The sequence below is a fragment of the Crocuta crocuta genome, unplaced genomic scaffold (assembly GCF_008692635.1).
Source record: "Crocuta crocuta isolate KB4526 unplaced genomic scaffold, BGI_CrCroc_1.0 scaffold427, whole genome shotgun sequence".
Lineage (NCBI taxonomy): Eukaryota > Metazoa > Chordata > Mammalia > Carnivora > Hyaenidae > Crocuta > Crocuta crocuta.
In genome coordinates this window covers 1656073-1682014 of record NW_027533273.1, presented here as the reverse complement: position 1 = coordinate 1682014, position 25942 = coordinate 1656073, and the positions used below count along the sequence as shown (strand labels likewise).

General features: G+C 35.7%; 1 protein-coding gene across 1 annotated transcript in view; it reads right to left on the bottom strand.

The window, feature by feature from the left end:
• ZRANB3 (zinc finger RANBP2-type containing 3) overlaps positions 1-25942 on the bottom strand; it is a 257774-nt gene that overhangs the window by 139493 nt on the left and 92339 nt on the right. The window contains exon 2 of the mRNA XM_077747849.1: positions 20044-20062. Coding sequence (XP_077603975.1) covers positions 20044-20058 — 15 coding nt within the window. The 5' untranslated portion in view covers positions 20059-20062. The remainder of the gene's footprint in view (positions 1-20043; positions 20063-25942) is intronic.

Sequence of the window (25942 nt, the reverse complement as noted above, 5' to 3'; positions counted from 1 at the left end):
GAATTTTAAACTTTGGGCAAACTTCTAAGTCGGGTCACAAATCTTTTGTTTTAGTTGCATTAAATTAAGTTAAATTAATTAAAACCTTAAAGTTTTGTTGAGTTAGCTTAAGTAATGAGTTAAATTCATTAAATATTTAGATTATTTTCAAATAAAACACTAAAACATTAATTACTGAACATAGGTTTATCTAGTTTGGGCTCCCTTATTGCAGAGAAACTAAAGATAAATTTGGGTCTGTTAGTAAATATGTTTTTTTAATGTTTATTTATTTTTGAGAGAGGAAGACAGAGTGTGAGCTAGGAAGCTCCAGGCTCTGGGCTGTCAGCTTAGAGCCCAATGCAGGGCTTGAACTCAATGAGCCATGGGATCATGACCTGAGCCAAAGTTGGAAGCTTAACCCACTGAGCCACCCAGGTACCCCAATGTGTTTGTGCTTTATTCAAAGACTGTATTTGTTTATTGAAAAAGCACATATTTAAAAAAAAATTATGAAATGTACTCATAAATTTGCAAATCCAAAGTATGCTAGTTTAACAGTTAACAATTGTTTACTTGTGTTAACTAGAAATTTAAATTTCTAAGAGTGCAGAAACTCAATAAATGTAAATAAGTACTGGAAATAATAAGGAAAACAACTCTGTATGCAATGAAAGCAGGATGTGTAGATGTGTATTTGGTTAAAAAAAAGAAAAAAAAAGTATGAGGAATAGAGATACATTTTTTTTATTATAATTGTTGAGGGAAAGGAAAAGTAATTTTGTCCTAAAGTGATCCTGGTTGTTTAAAGAAGCAAAATATAGGACAAAATCTAAATGTAAAAAAGAAAGTTGCAGGTTTGTGGAAAAGCAATCTTTGAAAAGGAATTTTAACGTGTGGTCAAGCTGGAATAATTTAATTAAAAGTAAGTTTTAAAGTACGTTGGTCCAAAACTAGAATTTGGTTTTCTCTCTGTTATAAAGACCAAGTTTTCTTGGATTATTAGCCTGTTCTTTATAAGAAATTGTAAAAGGGCTTTTTAATTTTTTTAACCTTTTAAGTAATCTGTCTAGAAAACAAGATTCTGGGTTTTGTCAAAATAATTTTCTATATCCTTATCAGGTCTTTGATTACTTAAGAAAGCTGAACTCTCAATTAAGAAAGGCTAATTTGTTTGTTTTGTTTGTTTTACATCTATTTAAGTTTCTGTACTTGTCTGTGGTCTTTAACTGTCACCATGGTTAAGTGGATAATTAAGTACTGTTTTACAGTGACNTTTTTTTTTGAGTGAGAGAAAGAGAAAGAGAGAGAATCTTAAACAGGCTCCATTCTCAGCATGGAGCCCGATGCTAGGCTCAATCCCACAACCCTGGGATCATGACGTGAACTGAAATCAAGAGTCGGATGCTCAACTGTCTAAGCCACCCAGGTGTCCCTTTTTGATAGGCTATCCAAGTCAAATTCTAAATGAAGTGTTTTTGACCTGAAAGAAACTTTGAGATGTTTTTCCAGAGGCCCCCTGGGACATTCTGAAGGCTCTACTAAGATGATTAGGCTTATTTGCTAGGTTAAATTACATGGGAAGCACTGTCAGATCAGAAGTAATGATAAGTTTATGTTCTATTTGTAAAATGGGGCGCATGTGGAAAAAGTCCATTCTGCATCTGCAAAAAAATCGCCCCACATTGCCAGACTCTTGCCACCCTGATATCCTTGTGACATGGCAGCAGTTTGTTCTCGAATCAGAGAAATTAAGGTGGTAAACAATGGTTGCAAATTAAATAGTCAGGACTATCGGAAAACCAATACAACCACTTGGTTCTTCCTGACTCCCTGGCAAGTTCCGCTTTTTGGTCTTTGTATTCCTTCAGCCATCGTAGTGCATTTAAGAGGGCTCAAATTATAAACAGACATTGGTGGGAAAACTTCTATAATAATGTAAAAACAGTCTACTAACAATATCAGGGGCACAATTCTGACTTGTCAGGGCCACAATTGGAAAAACTATTTTTTGTTTCCAGAGGCCTCAGATCTCTTCTTCTGTATCTTTTGAACACCTGTAGCTGGACTTCATTCAACTGCCACTTAGTGTGGGTTATCAATATGTTCTTGTTATTATATAACACATATATATGTTTTCTAGACGGATTGAAGCCTTTCCCTACAGCAATGCTGATGCCCTTGCATTGGCAAAGAAACTACTAGAAAATGTGTTTCTTAATAGTTGAAACTTAAGATAGGGAAGAAAAAGGCCTTAGAGTGGCAAAAATGAAGAGTCTGACACAGATGCATAACTTAAAATAGTCTGAGATTTAAGTAAAGGGCCTAACTCGTCTCACTAGTTGATAACCTTGAGTAAATGAAAAAGGGTTAAATTATCCTTAGTATAAAATGTTTAAAGACACAGAAATATACATCAAGTATTTGAAAAAAAACATGTTCCTTTCAAAATTGTTATGATAAAAAAAATTGGACAGTTGGCTGTCCTAAAAACTTTGACTCTAAGAAACATCTCCTTTCCTATAGGCTTAAACACATAAAATTTCAAAACAATATGAAAATATTATCATCATTAAAAAATACATTGTACTTTAACTTTCTAAATTAACATTAGAGCTTAGAGAAGGAGAATGAGATTAGAACTTGGGAAAAAATGCCAAAGACTGAATCATTCTGAAGATTTCTAGATCACTTATGAGTAAAATTAGGTTAAGGTTAAGAAAGATACATACTTCACGTCACTATAATATATGAGATAAGGACACTAAGAATCTACAAAACATTTCTTAAACTTTGTAAAAGCAATATAAGCCTTTTCAAGTAAAACATCACACAGAAACTCTACATTTGTAAAGCACAAAAGTGAAACAGCCATGGCTGAGGTAAAAGGAGGGAACTTAGAGCCCCATATTGTCGATCTCAACCTCAACCATCAAACATAAGTCAGTGAATAAACTCAATTTCCCTTTTTCAATGCTAGTTATCTACTTAGTTCTACAAGGTTTACTTCAAGTCTACTTCCTCCAGAAAGCCTTTCAACTTAATCAAGCTAGATTGGTTCCATCCACGAAAGTGCTATAGAATTTATATTTGTAGAGGCACCTGGGTGGCTCAGTTGGTTAAGCATCTGACTCTTGATTTCGGCTCAAGTCATGACCTCATGGTTTAAGACTGAGCCCCACACTGGTTTCTGTGCTGACAGCACAAAGCCTTCTTGAGATATTCTCTCTCTCTTTCTCTCCTCTCAAAATAAATGAACATTAAACACACACACACACACACACACACACACACACACACCAGAATTTATAGCTGTAAACTTCATTTCCAACATTTCCAATGTCCTATATTATACATATACCACACAGAGAGATACACCTGTCAATCTTCTTTCTTGATTAGAAATGTATCAGAGAATTTTTATCTTTGTTAATCCACATCCCTAAGAGTTTATCAAATAGAGGACCCTCAATAGTATTTGTTGAAAACAGGAGGTAAAAGGTAGGTTAATCAATGTTTAAAGGAAAAAATGGCTTCCAAATGTTCTAATGTAAAAAAAATAAGACTGATGACAATCCCTAGCTGCTCTCTAAGAAAAGTCATCTAGTAATTCCATTACTGGGTATTTACACAAAGAAAACAAAAACACTATTTCAAAAAGATATATGCACCACTATGTGTATTAGAGAATTATTTACAATAGCCAAGGTATGACAGCAACCTATGTGTTCATCAAGAGATGAGTGGATAAAGAGGATGTGGTATATATTTATCTTGGAATATTATTCATTCATAAAAAAAGAATTAAATCTTGTCATTTGTGACAATATACATCATATTATGCTCAGTGAAACTAGAGAGAAAAAGAAAAATACCATTAAGATTTCAGTTACATCTGTAATATCAAAAACAAAACAAACAAACAAAAAGTAGAAACAGACCCATGATTACAGACAACAAATCAGTGGTTGACAGAGGGAAAGAGGGTGGGGAATGGGAGATGGGTGAAGGGGAGTAGGAGGTGCAGGCTTTCATTTACGGAGTGAATAAGACATAAGGCTGAAAGGTACAGCACAGGGAATATAGCCAAAGGTATTGGGCGAGCACTGTATGATGAATGATGGTAGCCATACTTGCAGTAAGCACAGCATAACACACAGAGTGGATGAATGACTAGTCATCTGACACTAATATAACATTGTGTATCAAGTATGTATCAATAAAAATGTTTCTTGGTCCAGCAGGCAGGTACACAGCAGCCAGCGTGTGCCACACCCAGCCACAGCACTGGGCCCAGCGGCCACATGGTGGCCAAACGCATGCTTGTGCACCTGGAGCCCTTGCAGTGCTCAGGGAAACCAGCATAGGATTAGGGGCTCAGTGTGAACTGTGCTAACACCACAGCCCAGAGGCATGCCTCCTCAGAGTTGGCCTGCCTGGGTCCCACCAACACTGCAGAGACCAAGCACAGCATATGACAGACAGAGAGTCAAAGCAGATGATTAAAGGAAAAGTGACTCACACAAAACAGCAGGGCATGAGAACTACACATAGGATGATCTCCTGAAGTGCCAGGTTCTGGTGAAAAGGGGACACTACTTTTCTTCAGTCACTACTAATCAACAGCAGAAGACACAGAAACAGACACAGACAGGCAGACAAAATGAGGAGATGGAGAAATTTATCCCAAGTGAAAGAAGAGGACAAGGCCACAGCCAGAGATCTAAGCAAAACAGGTACAAGTAACAGTGACTAATAGAGAGCTTAAGGCAATGCTCATAAGGATATTCACTGGATCAAATGGGATTTATTCCCTGGGTTGCAAAGGTGGTTCAAAATTTGCAAATCAGCTAATGTGTCATCATATCAATAAGAGAAAGAATAAGAACCAACCCATCATTTTAACAGATACAGAAAAAGCATTTGACAAAGTACAGCATTTATTCATAAAAACAAAACAAACAAACAAAAAAAATACCTTCACAGGGCACCTGGGTAGCTCAATCACTTAAGAGTCTGACTTTTGCTCAGGTTATGATCTCATGGTTCTTGGGTTTGAGCCCTGTGCCAGGCTCTGAGCGGATAGCTTGAAGCCTAGAGCTTGCTTCAGATTCTGTGTCTCCCTCTCTCTTTGCCTCTGCTCTTCCTGTCTCTCTCAAAAATAAATATACATTAAAAAATTAAAAAAAAAAAAACCTTCACAAAGAGAGAACATACCTCAACCCAGTAAAAGCTACATACGAAAAACTCAGAGCTAACATCATTCTCAATGGGGAAAATTGAGACGTTTTCCCCTAAGGTAACAAGACGGGATGTCTACTCTCACTACTATTCAACAGAGTACACAGTCCTAGCCACAGCAATTGGATAACAGAAAGAAATACAAGGCATCCAAATTGGTAAGAAAGAAGTAAAACTTTCACTATTTGCAGATGACATGATTTGCAGATGACATGACATGATAGAGAAACCCCAACTAAAAAACTCCACTAAAAAATGCTAAAATCGATAAGTTCAATAAAGTCACAGGATACAAAATTAATGTACAGAAATCTCTTGCATTTCTGTATACTAATGATGAATCAGCAGAATGAGAAATTAAGAAAAATATTCCATTTACAACTACACCAAAAATAATAAGATACCTAGGAATAAACCTAACTAAACAGGTCAAAGACGTGTACTCTGAAAACTATAAATCACTGCTGAAAGGAATTAAAGACTAGACAAAGAAATGGAAAGAAATTCCAAGCTCATGGATCAGATGAACAAAGATTCTTAAAATGCCTACACTACCCAAAGCAATGCATACATTGAATGGAATGCCTATCAAAATACAAATAGCATTATTCACATAACTAAAATAAAGAATTCTAAAATTTGTATGGAACTACAAAAGATCCCGAATAGCCAAAGCAATCTTGAAAATGAAAAGCAAAACAGAGACATCATAATTCTGAACTTCAAGTTATGTTATAAAGCTATAGTAATCAAGAGTATGATACTGGCACAAATACAGACAAACAAACAGAAGAGCAAATCCAGAAAGAAACCCACAGTCATATGGCCAATTAATCTTCAACAGAGCAAGAAAGAATATCCACTGGGATAAAGAAAGTTACTTCAACAAATGGTGTTGTGAAAACTAAATAGCAACATGCAAAATAATGAAAATAAACTACTTTCTTATACCATACAAAAAAGTAAACTCAAAATGGATTAAAGATCTGAATTTAAGACCTGAAACCATAGAAATCCTAGAAGGGAGCACAGGCAGTAATTTTTTTTGACACTGGCTATAGCAACTTTTTTCTAGGTATGTCTCTTGAGGCAAGGGAAACAAAAGCAAAAATACACTATTGGGACAACATCAAAATAAAAAGCTTCTGGAAAGAGCCTAAGTGTCCATCAACAGATGAATGGATCAAGAAGATGTGGTTTATCTATACCATGGAATACTACATGGCAATGAGAAAGAATGAAATCTGGGCATGTGTAGCAACGTGGATGGACCTTGAGGGTGTTATGCTGAGCGAAATAAGTCAGGCAGAGAAGGACAAATATGTTTGCACGTATAGGAGGATTAGGAGGAACTTGACGGAGGAACAAGGGGGAGAAGAAGGGGGGAAATGGTGGGGGAAAGGGAGAGAGGCAAACCATGAGAGACTCTTGAATGCTGACAAAAACTGAGGACTGATGGATGTGGGGAGGAGGGGGAATGGGCATGGAGGAGGGCACTTGTGGGGATGAGCACTGGGTGTTATGTGGAAACTAATTTGACAATAAATTATTTGTAAAAAAAAAAAAAAACTTCTGCACAGGGAAGGAAACAATCAACAAAACTAAAATGCAACTTATAGAATGGGAGAAGATATGTGCAAATGATACATTGGATAAGGGGTTAGTATTCAAAGTATATAAAGAACTTATACAATGTAACACCTCAAAAACAATCCAATTAAAAACTGGGCAGAAGACATGAAAAAACATTTCCCCAAAGAAGACTTACAGATAGCCAAAAAATACATGAAAAGATGCTCATCATCACTTATCATCAGGAAAATACAAATCAAAACTACAGTGAGATATCACCTGACTCATACACGTCAGAATGGCTAAAATAAAAAACACAAGAAACAGGAGGCGTTGGCAAGAATGTGGAGAACAAGGCACCCTCTTGCAGGGCTGTTGGGAATGAAAACTGGTACAATCACTCTGAAAAACAGTATGAAAGTTCCTCAAAAAGATAAAAATAGAACTACCTTATGATCCAGCAATTGCACTATGAGGTATTTACCCAAAGAATGTAAGAACACTAATTCAAAGGGATGCATGTATCCATAGTATATGCATTATTTTCAATAGCCAATTATGGAAGCAGCCTGAACATCTGTTGATTGATAAATGGATAAAGATATGGCATGTGTGTATATGTATAAAAATATAAATTATATATAAATATAATGGAATATTATTCAGCCATAAATATGAATGAAATCTTCCCATTTCCAACAACATGGAGAGAACTAAAGAACATAATGCTAAGAGAAAGCAGTCAGAGAAAGGCAAATACCATATGATTTCATTCATACATGGAAATGAAAAAATCAAACAAGGGATAAAAATAAGAGAAAGACAAAACAAGAAACAGACTCTTAAGTATAGAGAACAAAACTGATAGTTTTAAGAGGGGAGGGGTGGAAGGATGGATTACTTAATAGGTGATTAGGATTTAGGAGTGCACTTGTGATGAGCACAGGGTAATGTTTGGAAGTGTTGAAGTACTACATCCTATACCTGAAACAATATAACACTGTATGTTAACTAACAGGAATTAAAGTAAAACCTTAAAAATTTGTTTTAAATAAAAAGTAAATAACTCTGGAGCTTTTATATATATTCAGAATTACTGTCCAATTCCCATGCAGCTGTAGCCCCTTTGGGCTCTTAAAATCTGTGGAACTTAAGCCCATTATTAGAAGGAAAAGCAGATTATGGTGTGATACCTAATTTTAACCACCCTTCCTTATTTTAAATAGTTTCTATTCATTAAGAACATTCCGTTTAGTAAAAAAATGGTAAGGCAGAAATGTTTGCAACACATTCCTTACAATGAATGTTCTTGGAAGTGTTAATGTACAATAACGATGTCTTAAGGTTAGATAATGGAAGCATGACTTTCAAATGCTTATGTGAATCGTAAACATTAAATTCCAAAAGATGATTTGTGTATGATTCTATCTCACCATTGCTGTCACCTCTGCTTTTCAATTTAAATTTTTTCCAAGATTATTGAGAGAACACTGTAATAACCAAGCTGTATGAAACAGCAAGAGGCCTGAAGAAAATTACATCAGTTTCCAAAGAAATCAGGGTAAACTTCTCTAAAACAAAAAATGTAATCAATCGCATTCGTACTTTGCTAGTGTTCTAGATTAAAAATTTTCAAACTGAAAGATGACTTAAAGGAAAGCAAAAAGACTCTATGCTAGATACTTTAATAAAGTGTTTTAAAAGATCTGCAAACCCCAAAACCCACTCTTGGCTACCTCCATGCCTAGAATAACTGAAGGTGGATAGCAGAAGGCTGTGGACCTGATTTTATTAAAGTAACTGGTGACTGGTAGACCAGATATCTCTCTTGTCCAAATAAATACCTATTTCTTGATGAGTTCCAATGGTTTTAAGTGAATGACAACAAAAACATTAATAAGACAAAAGAAGTTATCTTTCTCATTCATTCGGCATTAATAAGAAATCTATTCCCCAGATACTACTAGGTAAACATGGCTTGAATAATAGGAGTTCCCATCTCCAGGAATGTAATAAATGAGTACAGAACATAATCCAAACCACAGTAGAAGTGGGGTACCTGGGTGACTCAGTCAGCTAAGCATCAGACTTCAGCTCAGGTCATGATCTTGAGGTTCGTGGGTTCAAGCCCTATGTCAGGCTCTGTGCTGGCAGGTCAGAGCATGGATCCTGCTTCGGATTCTGTGTTTCCTTCTCTCTCTGCCCTCCCCTACTTGTGCTCTGTCTCCTTCTGTCTCTCAAAAATTAATGATTAAAAATATTTTCAAACCACAGTAGAAGTAAAAGCAAAGATGAACCAAGAGGCAACAAGGATGGTGATACAGAAGAAAAGATATCTGAATAGTGCTTTGAATGGTGATTTTGTTAGATGGACTTGAGGAGACAGAAGGATACAGAAGGAAAGGCATTCATCAGAGAAAGAACAACGTAGGGGTGGCGCAGTCAGTTGAGCATCTGACTTAGACTCAGGTCATGATCTTACAGTTCATGAGATCAAGCCCTGCATGGGGCTTGCGGCTGTCAGTGCAAAGCCTGCTTCAGATCCTCTGTTCTCTCTCTGTCTACCCCTACCCTACTCCGTCTCTGTCTCAAAAATAAACAAGCACTGAAAAAAAAAAAATAGAGCAACATATACAGAGATACCACAGCATAAAAAGTTACAGGGTTGAGGAATAGGAGAAAACAATAAAGGATATCTGAGAGATATTCCTCTGTTTCTTACTAAATAAGTCAGATTACTAAATCTTATGATAAAAGTATTACTTCCTACTTTATACAAGAAAACAGAGACTGAGATCATCCTGTCCAATACGACAATGGTAGAAGTAGTGGAGATTGTAGTAAGTAAAAAGATGTAAGTATCACTAGAATTTACTCTGGAGAAGAGCAGTAGAAAAGAATGGAGGGAATAGGTAATGGCTACCTTGTGAAGGAAAGAAAATCATCAACAAAATGAGGGGTGCATGGGTGGCTCGGTCGGTTAAGCATGTGACTTCAGCTCAGGTCATGATCTTGCAGTTGTGAGTTCAAGCCCTGCGTTGGGCTCTGTGCTGACAGCTCAGAGCATGGAGCCAGCTTTGGATTCTGTGTTTCCCTCTCTCTCTGGCCCTCTCCTGCTTGCACTATGTCTCTCTCTTTCAACAACAAATAAATACTAAAAAATTATCAACAAAATGATAAGGCAATGAAATCAATGGGAAAAACGTATATGCAAATAATATATATATGTTAAAGGGTTAATATCCAAATATGTATATAAAGAAATCATACAACTTAATAACAAATATGCAAACCACTAAAAATCTAGGCAGAGGATCTGAACAGACATTTTCCCAGAGAAGACATATAGATGGGCAATAGGTACATGAAAAGGCACACATCATTCATCATTAGGGAAATTTTGCAAATCAAAACCATAATGAGGTATCACTTCACACCTATAATAATAGCTATTATCAAAAAGATAAGAAATAGTGTTAGTAAAGATATAGAAAAAAAGGAGCCTTTGTGCCCTGCTGGTGGGAATGTATGCTGATGCAGCCACCATAGAAAACAGTATGAAACTTCCTCAAAAAACTAAAAATACAACTACTACATGATCCAGTAATTCAACTTACTGTGTATTTATGCAAAAGGAGCATAAATACTAACTCTAAAGATATATGCACCTCCTTGTTCATTGGAGCATTAATTATGCTAGTCAAGACATGAAGGCAAAATATACATTAATGACTAAATAAAGAAAATATGGTGTACACACACACATACATATACAGTGGAATATTATTCAGCTATAAAAAAGAAAAAAATCTTGCTATTTCCAATATGGACAGACCTTGAGGGAATTATACAGAGTGAAATATGTTAGGTAGAGGAAAACAAAAACCCTATGATCTCACTTATATGTGGAATCTAAACAAAACAAAACAAAAAAACCAACTGAGCTCATACATACAAAGAAGAGATTGGTGGTTATCAGAGGCGAGGGTGTTGGGGGTTGACAAAATGAGTTAAGGCGATTAAAAATACAATATTCCAGTTATCAAATACATAAGTAATGGGGATACAATTTATAGCATGGTGACTATAGCTAATAATACTATACTGCATATTAGGAAGTTGCTAAGAGAGTAGATTTTAAAATTTCTCATCCCAAGAAAAAAAATTTCAGTTCTGTATGGTGATGGATGTTAACTTACTATGATGAAATTTGCGCAATATATACAAATATAGAATCATTATGTTATATACCTGAAACTAATAAAAAGCTATATGTCAATTATATATCCATTCAAAAAAAGAAAAAAAAATTAGTGATGAAGTAATAAACATTCAAATTTAATGGAGAGATATTCTGTGTTCAGAGACTGGAGACTCAACATTGTTTAGGTTTTTTTCCAAATTTGATCTATAAATCTATTGTTTCTTAAAACTGGGTCTATAAATTCATGTAATCCCAATCAAAATCCTAGTAAGCTATTTTGTAGAGAATGAGAAACTGATTCAAAAGTTTATTTGGAAAGGCAAAGGACCCAGAAGAGCAAACAGAGTACTGAAAAAGATAAATAAAATTTGGGGATTCACATTACCTAATTTCAAGAATTATTATAAGGTTACAGTAGACAGTGCAGTGTTGGTTTAAGAACAGACACTGATCAGTGGAACAAGAGAGTGTCCAGAAATAGACCCATATAATCTTTGGTAAAGAAGCAGAGGCATTCCAATGGAGAAAGGGCAGTCTTCTTTTCAAGAAATGGTGCTGGAACAATTGGATGTCCATATTCAAACAAACAAACAAAAGAATCTAAGACTCAGGACTTACACCCTTCACAAATATTAACTCAAAATGAATCAGAGACCTAAGTGTAATGCTCAAAGTATAAAACCCCTAGAAGGTAAAATAGGAGAAAATCTCGGTGATGTTGGATTTGGCAATGAGATAAAAAACCAAAAGGACAATCAATGAGAAAAAATTAACAAGTTAGACTTAAAGTTACAAACTTATCATCTATGAAAGACACTTTTTTTCCTACCTTTTTTTTTCTTTTAATGTTTTATTTCTGAGAGAGAGAGAGAGAAACAGCATGAGCAGAGGAGGGTCAGAGAGAGAGGGAGACACAGAATCCCAAGCAGGCTCCAGGCTCTGAGCTAGCTGTCAGCGCAGAGCCTGATGCGGGGCTCGAACCCACAAACCGTGAGATCATGACCTGAGCCAAAGTCGGACACTTAACCGACTGAGCCACCCAGGCGTCCCTATGAAAGACACTTTTAAGAGAATGAAAAAACAAGCCACAAATTGGGAGAAAATATTTGCAAAACACAAATCTGATAAAGGACTTGGACCTAAAATAGACAACGAACTTTTAAAACTCAGTAGCAGAAAAGAAACAATCCAGTTTTTTTTAAAAAATGGGAAGGGGTGCCTGAGTGGTTCAGTCGGTTAAGCATTCGACTTCAGCTCAGGTCATGATCCTTCACTGGGCTCTGTGCTGACAGCTCAGAGCCCAGTGACTGCTTCGGATTCTGTGTCTCCTCTCTTTGCCCCTCCCTCCACTTCTACTCTGTCTCCCAGAATTAAAATAAACAGTAAAAAAAAAATTCTTTTAATTGGAAAAAGAACTGAATGGAGAACGCACCAACAAAAAATATATAGATGGCATATAAATATATGAAAGAATGCTCAAAATCATGTCATTAGAGAATCACAAGTTAAAACAAAAAGGAGACACTACTACACCCAGTAGAACGGCTAAAATAAAAAAAGGTATTTATAAACTTGACAATACCAACTGTTAGAATGCTTGTTTTGGGCAAGAGCATTCATTCATTGCTGGTAGAAATACAAAATGTGGGGGCGCTTGAGTGGCTCAGTCGGTTAAGTGTTTGACTCTTGATATAAACTCAGGTTGTGATCTCATAATCATGAGACTGAGCCCCATGTCAGGCTCTGCCCTGAGAATGAAGCCTGCTTGGGATTCTCTCTCTCCCTCTCTCTCAAAATAAAAAAGTATTTTTAAAAAAAGAAATACAAAATGGTACAGCCACTTTGGAACACAGTTTGACGCTCTGACAAAAGTGAACAGTCTTAACCATCTATTATGAATTTAATTATGTTTCTCACAAAAGATACAGTGAAGTCCTAACACCTCAGTACTTGTGGATGTGACATTTGGATAAAGGGTCATTGTATATGCAATTAGTTAAGATAATGCCATACTGGAGTATGCTGAAGTCTTTAATCCAATCCAATCTGACCAGTACCCTTATAAAAGGAGAAGAAACATAAACAAACAGAGCGAACAGCATGTCAAGATGGAGGTAGGGATTGAAGTGATGCATCTATAGGTCCACAAACACTACGGATTGTGGACCATCCCCTGAAGCTAGAAGAGAGGCCTCACACATATTCTCCCTCACAGCCCTCAGAAAGAATCAAGTCTCCTTACACATTGATTTCAGATTTCTAGTCTCCAGAATTGTGAGAGGATTAAATTTCTGTCATAGTAAGCCTCTGAGCTTGTGAAACTTCCTCATGGTAGCTCTAGGAAACTAACATACTATATAATCCAACAAGTGCACTCCTAGATAACTACCCAACTAATTAAAAACTTATCTAAACAAAAACCTATACGTTAACACTAACAGAAGCTTTATTCGTAACTGTTAGACTGGAAGCAACTAAGATACCTCTTTATCTTGGTGCCTGGAAAAACAAACTGTGCACATACATATAATGAAATATTATTCAGTCATAAAAAGAAAAAGCTATCAAGCCACAAAAAGACATGCGGGAACCTTAAATGCATATGGCTAAGTGAGAACAGCCAGTCTGAAAAAGCAGCAAACTGTGTCCTTCCAATTATATGACATTCTAAAAAAGGCAAAACAATAGTAGTTAAACATATGAGTGGTTGTCTAGAGTACTGGCTTGGTGGGGGGAGGATTAAGTAAATGAAGAACAGGTTATTGTTCAAGGCAGTAAAACTATTCTGTACAGTACTGTAATAATGAATACAAGACATCAAATATTTGTGAAAATCCACAGAACTTTACATTACAAAGGGTAAACTTCAGTGTCCACAAATATTTAAAATATACGTTAGGTGGTCAGGGGATACCATGATGGAATGTAGAATGTGATCAAAGAATTTAAAATGTATTATAAATATATGAAATAACCTCTCCTGAAGAAAGAGGACTAAGATGCTGAGCTAAGTTATTTTAGAAGTGAGTAGAATCTGTAAGAATAAAACCAAAAGGAAGTGTATATAAGCATTGTACTCTAGTTGACAATTTTCTTTCTTACGGTATACACGTTAACAATACTGAAATCACCATACATATGTACTGGAATTGAACGATTAAGTAAAGGGAGGATAGGAGCCAGGATTGGCTCCTATTGGCCAGGAGCCAGGTCTAGTTGAAGACCTAAGTATGACTTGGTGTTTAGCTTAATTACAGGTACATATGGTTACATATACAAATATTTATAAATATGTGTATGTATGTGTGTGTATACACACATACTTCTCCTTGCTCTATCAGATGAGAGGATCTGGAAGAAATGACACCCCAGTAGATATGAGTACACCTAGCCCCTATAACCTGGTTCTAACATCACTCTTTAATAAAAAGAAATCAAAGAAACCAATTCTCCAAAAAAGGAATTTTTGGAGAAATGGCAGATTTGGGGACTAGGGCAAGAAATATATAAGATGAACCTGGAGCATCATGTAGTACTAGAAAGTAAGAAAATAGTCAAAATATAAAAGAAAACCCTCCAAAAAAACCAAAATCCCAAACAAAACAATAGCCCACAATGAAGGAGTTTGTCAAAAGGACACAGGAGTGAATTTAAAGAGCTCCCTCTGGCCAAAGGTATAACAATTTGAGCAACAAGAAAAACATAAAGTAGTATTGGGTAATAACCCAAAACATAAAAATGAATATCCAGGAGTCCGTTTGATATAAACAAATGATAAAATGAATGCATGAATGAATGAATTCAAATTTACTCTGCCTTTAAGGAAATGAAGTATAACTCCCTATTCCTTAATTATGGGCTGCATAAACTTACTTTCTTTCAAAAAATACAGTATGGAAAGGGAGGAAAAAATCACAACTTTACAGTGGAGAAATATGACAAACACTGTATCAAGACAGGTGATCTATAGTGAAAATTCACATTGACAGCACATACCCTTGAGCTGACTTGATGACAACAGCCCTACCTCTGTGGTCTTCCTCCTCAAAACACATTACCCTAGTGTGATCATGAGGAAAATAGCCAACAAATGCCAATTAACGGTCATTCCATAAAATGCTACACCATTAAGTCTAAAAGTGTAAAGGACTTCAAAAACAAGAGAAGTCTGAGAAACTGTCACAAACAACAGATGCCTAAATAGACATGACTACTAAAGGCAATGTGTATCTGGATAGGATCCAGGAACAGAAAAAGAACATTAGGGAAAAACTGAGGAAACCTACGTAAAGTATGATATTTAATTAATCATAACACATTAATATTGGTACATTAATTAAGACATATATATCACACTAATCTAAGGCAATAATAGGGGACTGGTTATGGGGTATATAGAAACTCCCTGTACTATCTTTATAATATTTCTGTGTTTAAAACCTAAGTAATTCTAAAAATCTAAAATAAAAAATTATTTTTAAAAAAGGACATAAAAAATAATAAGGCTAGCTTCAGAAATAGGGAAAGGAAGGAAACAGGCAAATAATACAGTTTTAAAGGAATACAAACAGTCTCACCAGCACAATATTTTTAGGCTATCACCATCATTCTAACATTGAGCTTCGTTTATTTGAGAACTTGTGTCTTGAAGATTCTTCTGACCTCAAGAATCCTGTTTCTAAATATAGAAAGTCTAGCATCTAGAGACTCTGTATAGAATAGTAATTGATAGAGAGACTTGGGAGCTGTATTACTTCAGCTCAAAAATTTCAGCTCCTAGCACATACTAGCTGCAAATTCTTGGGCAGTATGCTTAACTTCTCTGTGCCTCAGCTTTCTCATCTATAAAAGGAATACTAATAGTAATAATAAAACCACTACCACCCCACAGGGATGCTGTGAGGATGAAGTAAATGAGTAGATGTAAAGCACTAGAACAGAACCTGGCACATAGGTGCTAGTTAAGTGCTAACTATTTAACCAATTCATTCATTCAACAAAAATGCATCAACAACACAGGAAGAGCTCAAGGAAACAGTGTAATTCAGCTTGGAACCGGTAAATGAAAACTAAGATTTATAGATACCAATGGAATCAAAACTGCCATCTCAGCTCACTTAGTCAAATGTAGGTAGGCTTATAGAAAAGGAAAACTAAAATTCTTCATGTCTATTTTAATTTTTTCATCCTCAAATCTATGAAGTTAATATTGGCAGAATGCATATCGTAACACCAATTTTAAGGTCTTCTGAGCAAAAATAACCTGTTTCCACAGGGGTCCTTCACTGTTTCCACACACCTACACATTTCTGCCTGCAGAGAAACAGACAAGGGTTTTCAAACTTCAACCTGCAGAAATTCTTCTGCCAGCATGGAACAACAGGTCCCACAGCCTCTCCCACTTCCCCTGCAGAGAAGCACCTTGACCAAAAGAAAAGCATTGATAGTGATGGCTATAGGGCCCCATTCCAAGTTTTTATTTATTAATATGTCCCAAAATAGCAACAAAGTAAGGTAAACCAAGTAGTCCAGCCTTAACAAATGGTTTCCTTTTCTTTTGAAAAAGGAAGGAAGTGATACTTTATTTGGTATACAACCCCCAAATGTTTTCTCAAGTAACAGGAAGGAGGAAATTTTTAAGAAGTGTGTGTGTGTGTGTGTGTGTGTGTGTGTGTTGGGGATGGGGGACTAAAATAGAGTATTAACAAAAAATGTTACCAAAAAAAGTAGGAATTTTCTGGCTTTGATAAAAGATACTGTAGACAAGTAAAGACAGAATCCATGTACTGAAACTTTTGTCCATTATGACACAATATTAGGCTATTATATAAATCCAGGATATTAATCCCAACTTCCTAAGTAAAAATGAACACCGTAAAAATTTCTAAATACTAAATTTCTATAGAGAACAACAGTCCTTAAATACTTGACAAATAGGGTAGGAAATGTGTAGGTTTAATATTTTTTGCCATGCATATCCTATTAAATTACCTGCTTTGTGTTAATGTGAAACTATTTTTCACATTTACATTTTTCATGAATAAACAGTTTCAATAATTTTCAACTTAAGAATAAGGACAAAGTAGTTCACAAGTAATTATTAAAAAACAAAATAACAGTGCAACAGCCTGACTGAAGACTATGATCTGAGTTTCATTATTTATGGAATACAAATTCACAAGAGTTTCTATATATTCACTGCATAGTTCTTGAAACAACATTTAATTGCATTAAACCGAGAGGAGAAACAGAAAGTAATTAAAACAGTTTAAACTAGATCTGTAAAATTAATTTTATTAAACAGTGCAGCTGCATTATTTAAAATATATTTTTATACTTGCAATACCCGATGATCACTTAACTAGAATTAAACATAACTTATCATTCCAATTTAAAGTTAATGATTACCTGATATACAGTAGATAGATTACATAAATCCACAACGAATGAATACATTAGAAAAAAGATAACAGTGGAAAAATACTAGAAGGGGGAGTAATGCTAGTTGAAGAAAGTCATTTGTTTCTAAAACTAGGGAGGAATGATCACAGTAGACAGCTAAATTACACAAGACTCCAAGTGGGTATTCAAGTATCTAAAAAAAAAGTAGGTTCGATAACAGAGATGTACAATTGCCTTCCTAAAGCTTTTAGCTATTTGATGAGTCAAATATTCATCATTTCAAAACATACTTTTCAACTTAAAAATCAGAAAAGGTGGTTGACCTCCAAATTATAAACTGTATTTCCTTCTGTGACTTCACTACCATTTTGTGATAAGAGCAGGAAAAGGAGAACAACATTAAGAAATAGAATGAAGGTCAAACCAGAGTTCATGTAATTTACATATATACAAGTTCTTTCTACTTCCCAACACTTTTAATTTACTAACTTTTATCCACACTAGCTTAGTAAGATCCCATAAAAATGGCATTTCAACTCTACTGCTAACAGAGGGTATTAGAGGTTGTGAGCTGTGATCTTACATATGCGCTTTGCACTGTTAAGGATTCTTTTTTATGAAAAATCAACATCACTGATAGGATTTAACATAATAACCTTGTAAGGTTGAATAGGTGTAAACGAATGAATCTTTAAAAGGCTGGTGAGGGGCGCCTGGGTGGCTTAGTCGGTTAAGTGTCCGACTTTTGCTTAGGTCATGATCTCGCGGTTCGTGGGTTCCAGCCCCGCGTCGGGCTCTGTGCGGACTGCCAGCTCAGAGCCTGGAGCCTGTTTCAGTCTGTGACTCCCTCTCTCTTTGACCCTCCCCTGCTCACGCTGTCTCTCTTTCACTCTCCCAGAAATAAATAAAACATTTAAAATAAAATAAAATAAAATAAAAGGCTGGTGAAAAGAGAGAATTATGATGGACACAGAAGTGGAGTCCTTTTTAAGGTGTTGAGGAAATATTAAATAGTTCTTTTAAATGCATTAAGAAATAAGAACGCTGTTGACACAGTGCTGAAGTCACTCAACATGTGACAAGAATTATGTAACTGTAAATAGTAAGAGATGAGGAAACACAGATGGCGTAATGAAAAATTCTTGCTGGTGGAAGGTTCATCATGAATTCCACACAATCCTTAGTCAAATGTTAACTGAGGAGAAGACAGGAATTGGTTGAAGAATATAAAAGTTAAGAAGGCTTAAGGTGCTGATCAAATGTTTATTTCAATCCATGAACAATTCCATAGATTCAAAGCCCATCTAAACATCTCTATAATGTCTCTATGACATCAAAATGAAGAACAAGGTAGCAATGACAACGATCAGCAGGTGATGAGATATCCCCTCTGAATTACTGGTGGAGTTTATCAAGATGGTGTTACCTGAAATAATGTAATCTCTCTAGACATAAAACTCGTCTGTTTAAAAAGTGAGAGACAAACATACACATTCATACACGTATTACACATTTATTTTATACATATTAGATAAAATGGTTATGCCTAGTTTTGAGGTTTTCAAGTTTACATTCCTGTTTGATGAAAACATACTCAGGGACTAAAAACATGAGCCTCTGTCAGTCACTTTGGATATTCAAATTTATTAATTTGTGAAGACACTTTCGGAATTCATTCTGTTTCAAAATAGAAATTTCTGTTGTTTCCCATATGTCTATGTACTACCCCTTCATTTATACTGTTGAAGTTCTTCATAGGCAATGACTTTGTTTCTATATAAACAAATGCCTATAGAATAAAGAGTACAAACTAAAAACTTAGGTAATTATAAACTAGCATAAACCAAGAAACCCTATATCTAACCTTCTGCACAGCATTCATGTTACACTGTAATTCATTTTTTTTCCTATACAAGAGAATGTGGAGATAGGCCATTGGTCAAGTCTATATGTAACTAAAGCTAAGACAGTTACCTGGGAGAATCTTTTATATTTCTGCTTATACTTTTCAAAAATGCAATACGTTTTCTTCATTACTAATATATCTTTAAAAAGCTTAGGTTTTGCTGTTTCTCTTAAAGACCTCATGAAAACAGTGACACATTCTCAAACTGAATAAAAATTAGAACTTTGGTGATAATAAAATACTACTTTTTAAAGTTTTTATTTTGTGTGTGTGTATGTGAGAGAGACAGAGAGAGACAGAGACAGAGAGAGGGAGAGAGACAGAGAAAGAGAGCGGGGAACAGGCATAGAGAGAGGGAGAGTGAGAATCCCAAGCAGGCTCCATGCTGTTAACCCAGAACCCAATGAGGGGCTCAAACTCACAAACCGTGAGGTCATGACCTTAGCCAAAATTGAGTTGGACACTTAACTGACCGAGCCACCCAAGAGCTCCTTGGGGTTGAATTTTAAGCACACTCATACTTTCTCTGCCACCATATTGTAATACTAATGTTTCAAGTGTGCACGCCCACACACACACACATACACAACACATTCATTCTCATTCTTTATCTGTCCCCTCTCCTCTTTATAGGTAGACTTAGGGTCTTAAGGAAAGATGAGAGCACATGGCAAATAGTAGACATTAAAAATTAGTTGTGGAATTTTATAAAAGACCTAAAAATCAGGAAAATACTTACTTCATCAGCTACCATACACCTGGAAAAAATAAAAATAAAACCAAGTTAATATCTTCATTATCAAAGACAACCATTTTAAAAGTTTTGATTAAGTAGTCTGCCACAAAACAGTTTCGAAGTACTTACAAATTTTAAAGTACTAAGCCAGAGAGAGGTGTTTATAAGACTCTGCAGCTGCCAATGGCATATGGTTATGTGGGAGGATTAGAGATTCAGAAATGTTGTTCCCCACTGCCCACCCATGGAGGCAGCTATAATGACCCTTCAAAAATGAGAACAAAATGGTAAGTGATTGTACCAACGACTTCCCTTCTTACCAATCAATCTTAAAATTGGTCTTCCCTAGAGATTAGAAGAATGCTGTATAAAAGTACAAAAAAAGAAATCTCAACCACATATTAGTATGTTATACCTATGATTTTATATGTTGTATTATATATGCTTGGCCTATTTTCAAGCTGAATTTTGGTTTCTACTACTATTTGGCTAAAGTTTTTCTATTCTTTTTTGTTCACCTATCAAAGTAAATTCTATATGCTGAAAATTAAGGATGGGGGCATAAGCTGAGATCTTAAGTAGAAGAAAAGGCAAAAAGTAGGTGTGGTCAGGATCATGAGGGGTTCCTCAGAGACAGAGAAGTGCATCCTATGGTGAAAAGCCAATTTCTTACCTGAAAGGATTTCCAGGAAACCTAAAAAACACTAGAGTGTTCTAATTAGAAGGAATAAAGTCCCTATTTCTATTCTTTTCTTCCTTTATTCCCAATGATCTTAACATTATGCAATTTTATGAGATTTCTTTCCCCTTAAAATACAAATTAGGAATTTGGTAATGAATATACTGTCAAAGAATAAGTCACAGGCAAAACAGAATTTTGATCATAGAAAAAAAGTCAGATTACATAATAAGCATTTTTAGAGAAAGATTAAATACAAATACTTGAACTGAAATTTAAAACATACTCAAAAGTAAAAAGTTTATTACATGTTTTGCGAACAAGTCATAGAAAACTAAATAACAATAACTTAAAAAACATGATTTATTTCCAGAAAGATTCACATGTACACCTACTTTTTCATTTTAAAATGAAACTTGGGGCTCCTGGTTGGCTCAGTCAGTTGGGTGTCTGACGTAGGCTCAGGTCATGACGTCGCCATTCCTGAGTTCGAGCCCCATCTCAGGCTCTGGGCTGACAGCTCAGAGCCTAGAGCCTGCTTCAGATTCTGTGTCTCCCTCTCTCTCTGTTCCTCCCCCACTCACGCTCTGTCTCTCTCTGTTTCTCTGTCTCTCTCAAAAATAAACATTAAAAAAAAGCTAAAATGAAACTCAAATTTGGTAAAGATGTCACTTGAAGTATATATTATTTATGAAGTGTCTACTACCTACCTAGTAAGTGCTAGGGATATAGTAATGAATTATGAAGTCCTCACTTCAAAGAAGGTGACTGGAAGAAGACAATAAAATAAACATATGGCTTAAGTGGTGAGAGGTGCTAGGGAAAAAAATGAAACAGGGTAAGGAGGAATAGGCATGTAGGAAAGGATCTATTGAATACAATGGTAGGGAACAGTCTCTATTACAAGGCAGTACAAACATTTAAGAAAGACAAATTTAACAAGTAAGGGAATCATGAGAAAATTTGGAAGTGATCAGCTTGTACTCAAACAAAGTGATTAGCAAGTACACGGGCTCTGAGATCAGATGATTACAACGTAATTAAGAAGGAGGAATAAGAAAGGCACTCTACCTAACGTGCACTAAATTAGGAAAATAGTAGAATATAAGGTTGAAAGGCGGCTGGGAAAGCCTTCTGCCATGGAGAACCTCCTGAACAACTGCATGGGGCTTGGATTTTCTTAGAATCCTTTAGAGGGAAGCACTATTTTGCCTTTTAAAAAGATTACTCTGGCTTATAGAGAATAAATTGTAGAGGGCAAGAACAGAAGAAGAGAGAGCAGTCAGGAGGCAACAATAGACCAGGAAGGACAAAATAATGCATAGATGAGTGGTAGAGGTAGAAGTGGTGAGGAGTTTGGTTCATTTGAAAGTACAGCCAATAGGATTTGTGGATTAATTGGGATGGGGATGTAAAAATAAGAGAGAGAAGTCAAGAATAAATCTTAAGATACTGACATGAGAATTAACTGTAAAAAATGGTTCCAATGCCATTCACCGAGGTAAGAATGGCTTGGGAGAATTAGGTTTCACAATGACAATCAAGTGATCAGTTTGGACATGCAACCTTTGTGATATACATTAGATTGCCAAGTCAAACTGTTGAGTAGGTAACTGGATATGTGCATCAGGACGGTAAGGGGCAGGAAATACAATAAATTTGACAGTTATCAGAATGTAAATGGCATTGGAATTAGTGAGGATCCAAAGTATTCTGAAATATGACAACTTGACTGTGGCCTGTTCTTCTCTATGCTCATCTCCAACTTCCTGAACTTTCTAAAGTTAAGCAGTTGCTGAGACATCTTAAGGCCCTAGAGGAGTAACATCAGATCAAACTGGTTTGCAGTTACATTGTCCTGTTGGTGGCTAACTGAAAAGCGACATCACTGAAATAACTTAGCTTCTAGGTGTCAGAAGACCCCAATGGTAAGATTACCTCCAATCTCTTGGAATATGCTGTATTTTCCTATTGTGAGACAGATGAGTGTTCCCTATTTTGGAACTAGGGCAGTTGAGTACATTAGACAGCTTCAGGCTTCCTTTAGGTATCCCTAGAAGGCTAACTATCCTTAAACTTTAGTCACTGTATCTATTCTGACTGTTAGGATTCCTACTGTTAAGGACAGTTTAGCAAGCAGACATGATTTCCAGTAAGACATCACAGGAAAACAACTGATAACGTGAAAGGCCCAATCACTTGAAAGAACAGAGTAAGCCTGAATAAACAGAACTCGTATCTACTGAAAGAGGAAGTGCCGGGGCGCCTGGGTGGCTCAGTCGGTTAAGCGTCGACTCCAGCTCAAGTCATGATCTCATGGTTCGTGGGTTTAAGCCCCGCGTCAGGCTCAGCTAGCTCAGAGCCTGGAGACTGTTTCGGATTCTGTGTCTCCTTCTCTCTCTGACCCTCCCCTGCTCATACTGTCTCTCTCTCTCTCTCAGAAATAAATAAAAACATTAAAAATTTTTTGAAAGAGGAAGTGCCAGAAAAGATAAACACTTGTGCAACAAATATTAGAGCACTTAAATAAATTCTAATGTATCACATACATACACTTTAAAGCTTAAAATCACAATTTTCAAACTAAAATGAGCACATGAATTAAAAAAAATCATTACTGACACCTAATTTAATAGACTGGAAGATGAAGGGGAAGGATTATCTCAAAACACAAAGCAAAGAGTTAAGTAAATGTAAAGGCACAGAAAAGAAAAAAATACTTGAAGGATAAATCCAGAAAAATGTGAAAAATGGATGTTCAAAAGTAGAAAAGACATAATGTGAAGCAGAAGCAACAATTAAGTAATTAATAAAAGAAAATTTATTCAGGTTGAAAAAACACCTCTAATGGATAATTGGAAAGGGCATAAGTAAGTTTCAATTGGATCAAAAAGACAAATACCTACTCATATCCTTATAAAATGCAGTAATCTAAAAAGAAAACCCTTGTAAGTGTTCAGACAGAAAGAACAATTATTCATAAATGGAAAAGCCAGGACTGGCACTGGACTTATCAACACTAGAAGCTAAAGAACCATGGAAGAGGGTCCAGACTACTTGAACAGAAAGGAGAACTCATGATCCAACCAAGCTACCCATTATTTGTAAGGGATGGCAAAAAGATATTTGATACCAACCAGTATCTCCAAGATTACAAAACACAAGTAAACCCTAGGAGAAAAATACTTAAGAAAACAATCAAACAATAAACACACCTCAACACAGATTGAAGACCAGAGAAGATGAAAATGAAATCTGGTAAGCAATGATGCTTGAAGTGCGTGAATTTAATGGGTGATGTGTATTCTACATGGCGACTCCAAAAAATAGAAAAGACACATTCTGAAAAACTGTAAGTGAAAAATTAAAGAGAGGCAACAAGGAAGAAGGGTGCTAAGAAGTATTCTAAAGCAGAATACCAAACAGATGACATTTAAAATCAGAAGACTAAGTGAAATCACCTAGGGACTAAGAATATAGAGAGGAGAGAACTATGGCTGACCCCTGGAGCACTCCAACATATAGGGGTACAAAGAGAAGGATAGAGAAAGAGAACTGAGAAGGAGTGTCTATAGTAATGTAAAATAGATACAAGAGGAATATGGTACCCTAGAAGGCCAATAAAGAAATTGTCTCAAGAAGGAAGGAATAAACAACTATAGTAAATGCTACTAAAAAAAGTCTAATAAAATGAGGTCTGACAATTGACCATTTGATATGCCAAGAGATCCCTAATTCGACAAGAGCAACTCTGATAAAATGGCAGGAGACAAAAGCCTCCCTTGAGTGGGTTCAAGAGAGAATGGAAGGAGAGGAAGGGGAAAAAGTAAATAGAGATTACTATCTCAAGGAATTATCCTGTAGAGGGGAACAGAGAAAAATGATAGTAGCTGGCAAGAAAACTAAGGTCCATAGGTTTTTTTTGTTGTTGTTTTTTTTTAAAGATAGAATAGTACAAATAACCCAATAAATATCTTACTGATCCTATGAGTAATATCTAGCAGGCAGGTAGAAGTATAGATGAGGAACTTGAAAATCAGGTCAAGAGACTAAATAAAAATGAGAAAGGGAGTGCTTGGGTGGCTCAGTCAGTTAAACATCTTCCCCACCTTGTATGCACTCTCCCCTCTCATAATAAATAAATAAACATTTAAAAAATGAGAAAGGAGCTGTGCATGAAGATGATCATAAAGCAAAGAGAAGTGAATTAGGTTCTCATGTGTAAACTGTAAAAAGAAGGAGAGGAATTTTTCATGGCTAGAACCTTGGGAAACATTCTCATTTAGGAAAAAAAAAAAAAGTAAAGAGAACTACTCAAAGAGTTTTAGAATAAGGATCAGGATCTAAGAAGCCCAGGGAAAACATTCAGAACAGAGTAAATGGTTAACAGTGTTCAAATGTCACAAAGTTGTTGCAAAGGACGAAGGCTAAAAGGCCATCATTAAAAGTTACCAGGAGCTCGCTTGTAAACATTATGTAAAAGTGGTTAAGAAGATGGTGGCCAGTAAAAAATGGAGGCAACAGATATAGAGTAATCAAAAATCCTGGTAGCAAAAATAAAAATAGAGCAGTACCTACAGAACATGTTGAAAACCTGAATAGTGGGCAGGAAGTCAATACTGCAAAACAAACAAGAAAGCTGACTGATGGAGTCCTCAATGTGCTACCATAATTTAAAAAGGGAAAATATGGCTAATACAATTTCTCACTTCATAGAAATTTTACACCACACTTGATTGAAATGAAAATCTAGTTTGTAATCAAAAGACTACCCATCACCACAGTTATCCATTATAAATAAAAATAGCTCTCTCTCCCATTGGGAAATGTCAAACACAATCCAAGTTACAAGGACTTTAACCTATAGCTAAAAAGAAAATTTCCTTCTTTAAAGAATATCTATTGTATTTGCCAAGCCTGGTTTGATGCGCCAACAGCTATATAATTCTATCTGAATTTTACAAGCAGTTCAGTTTTCCAATGTTACAAAAAAACAAATAATATTCTTTGTTCCAAATTCATGTTAATTGCTTGAATTATAGTTTATCCAACTTGGCTACAGACATCAAAAAGCAACTTTTTGTTTCACTGAGTTGTTTCCAAAACCTTCAGGCTCCTTACATTAATCATCCACTTACAGTATCAAGACATATATTCCAGTGTCTGCAGCAACCATATCTTTGGATGCACATGCTCAGGGTTTGCTATTTTTAACCCAAATTT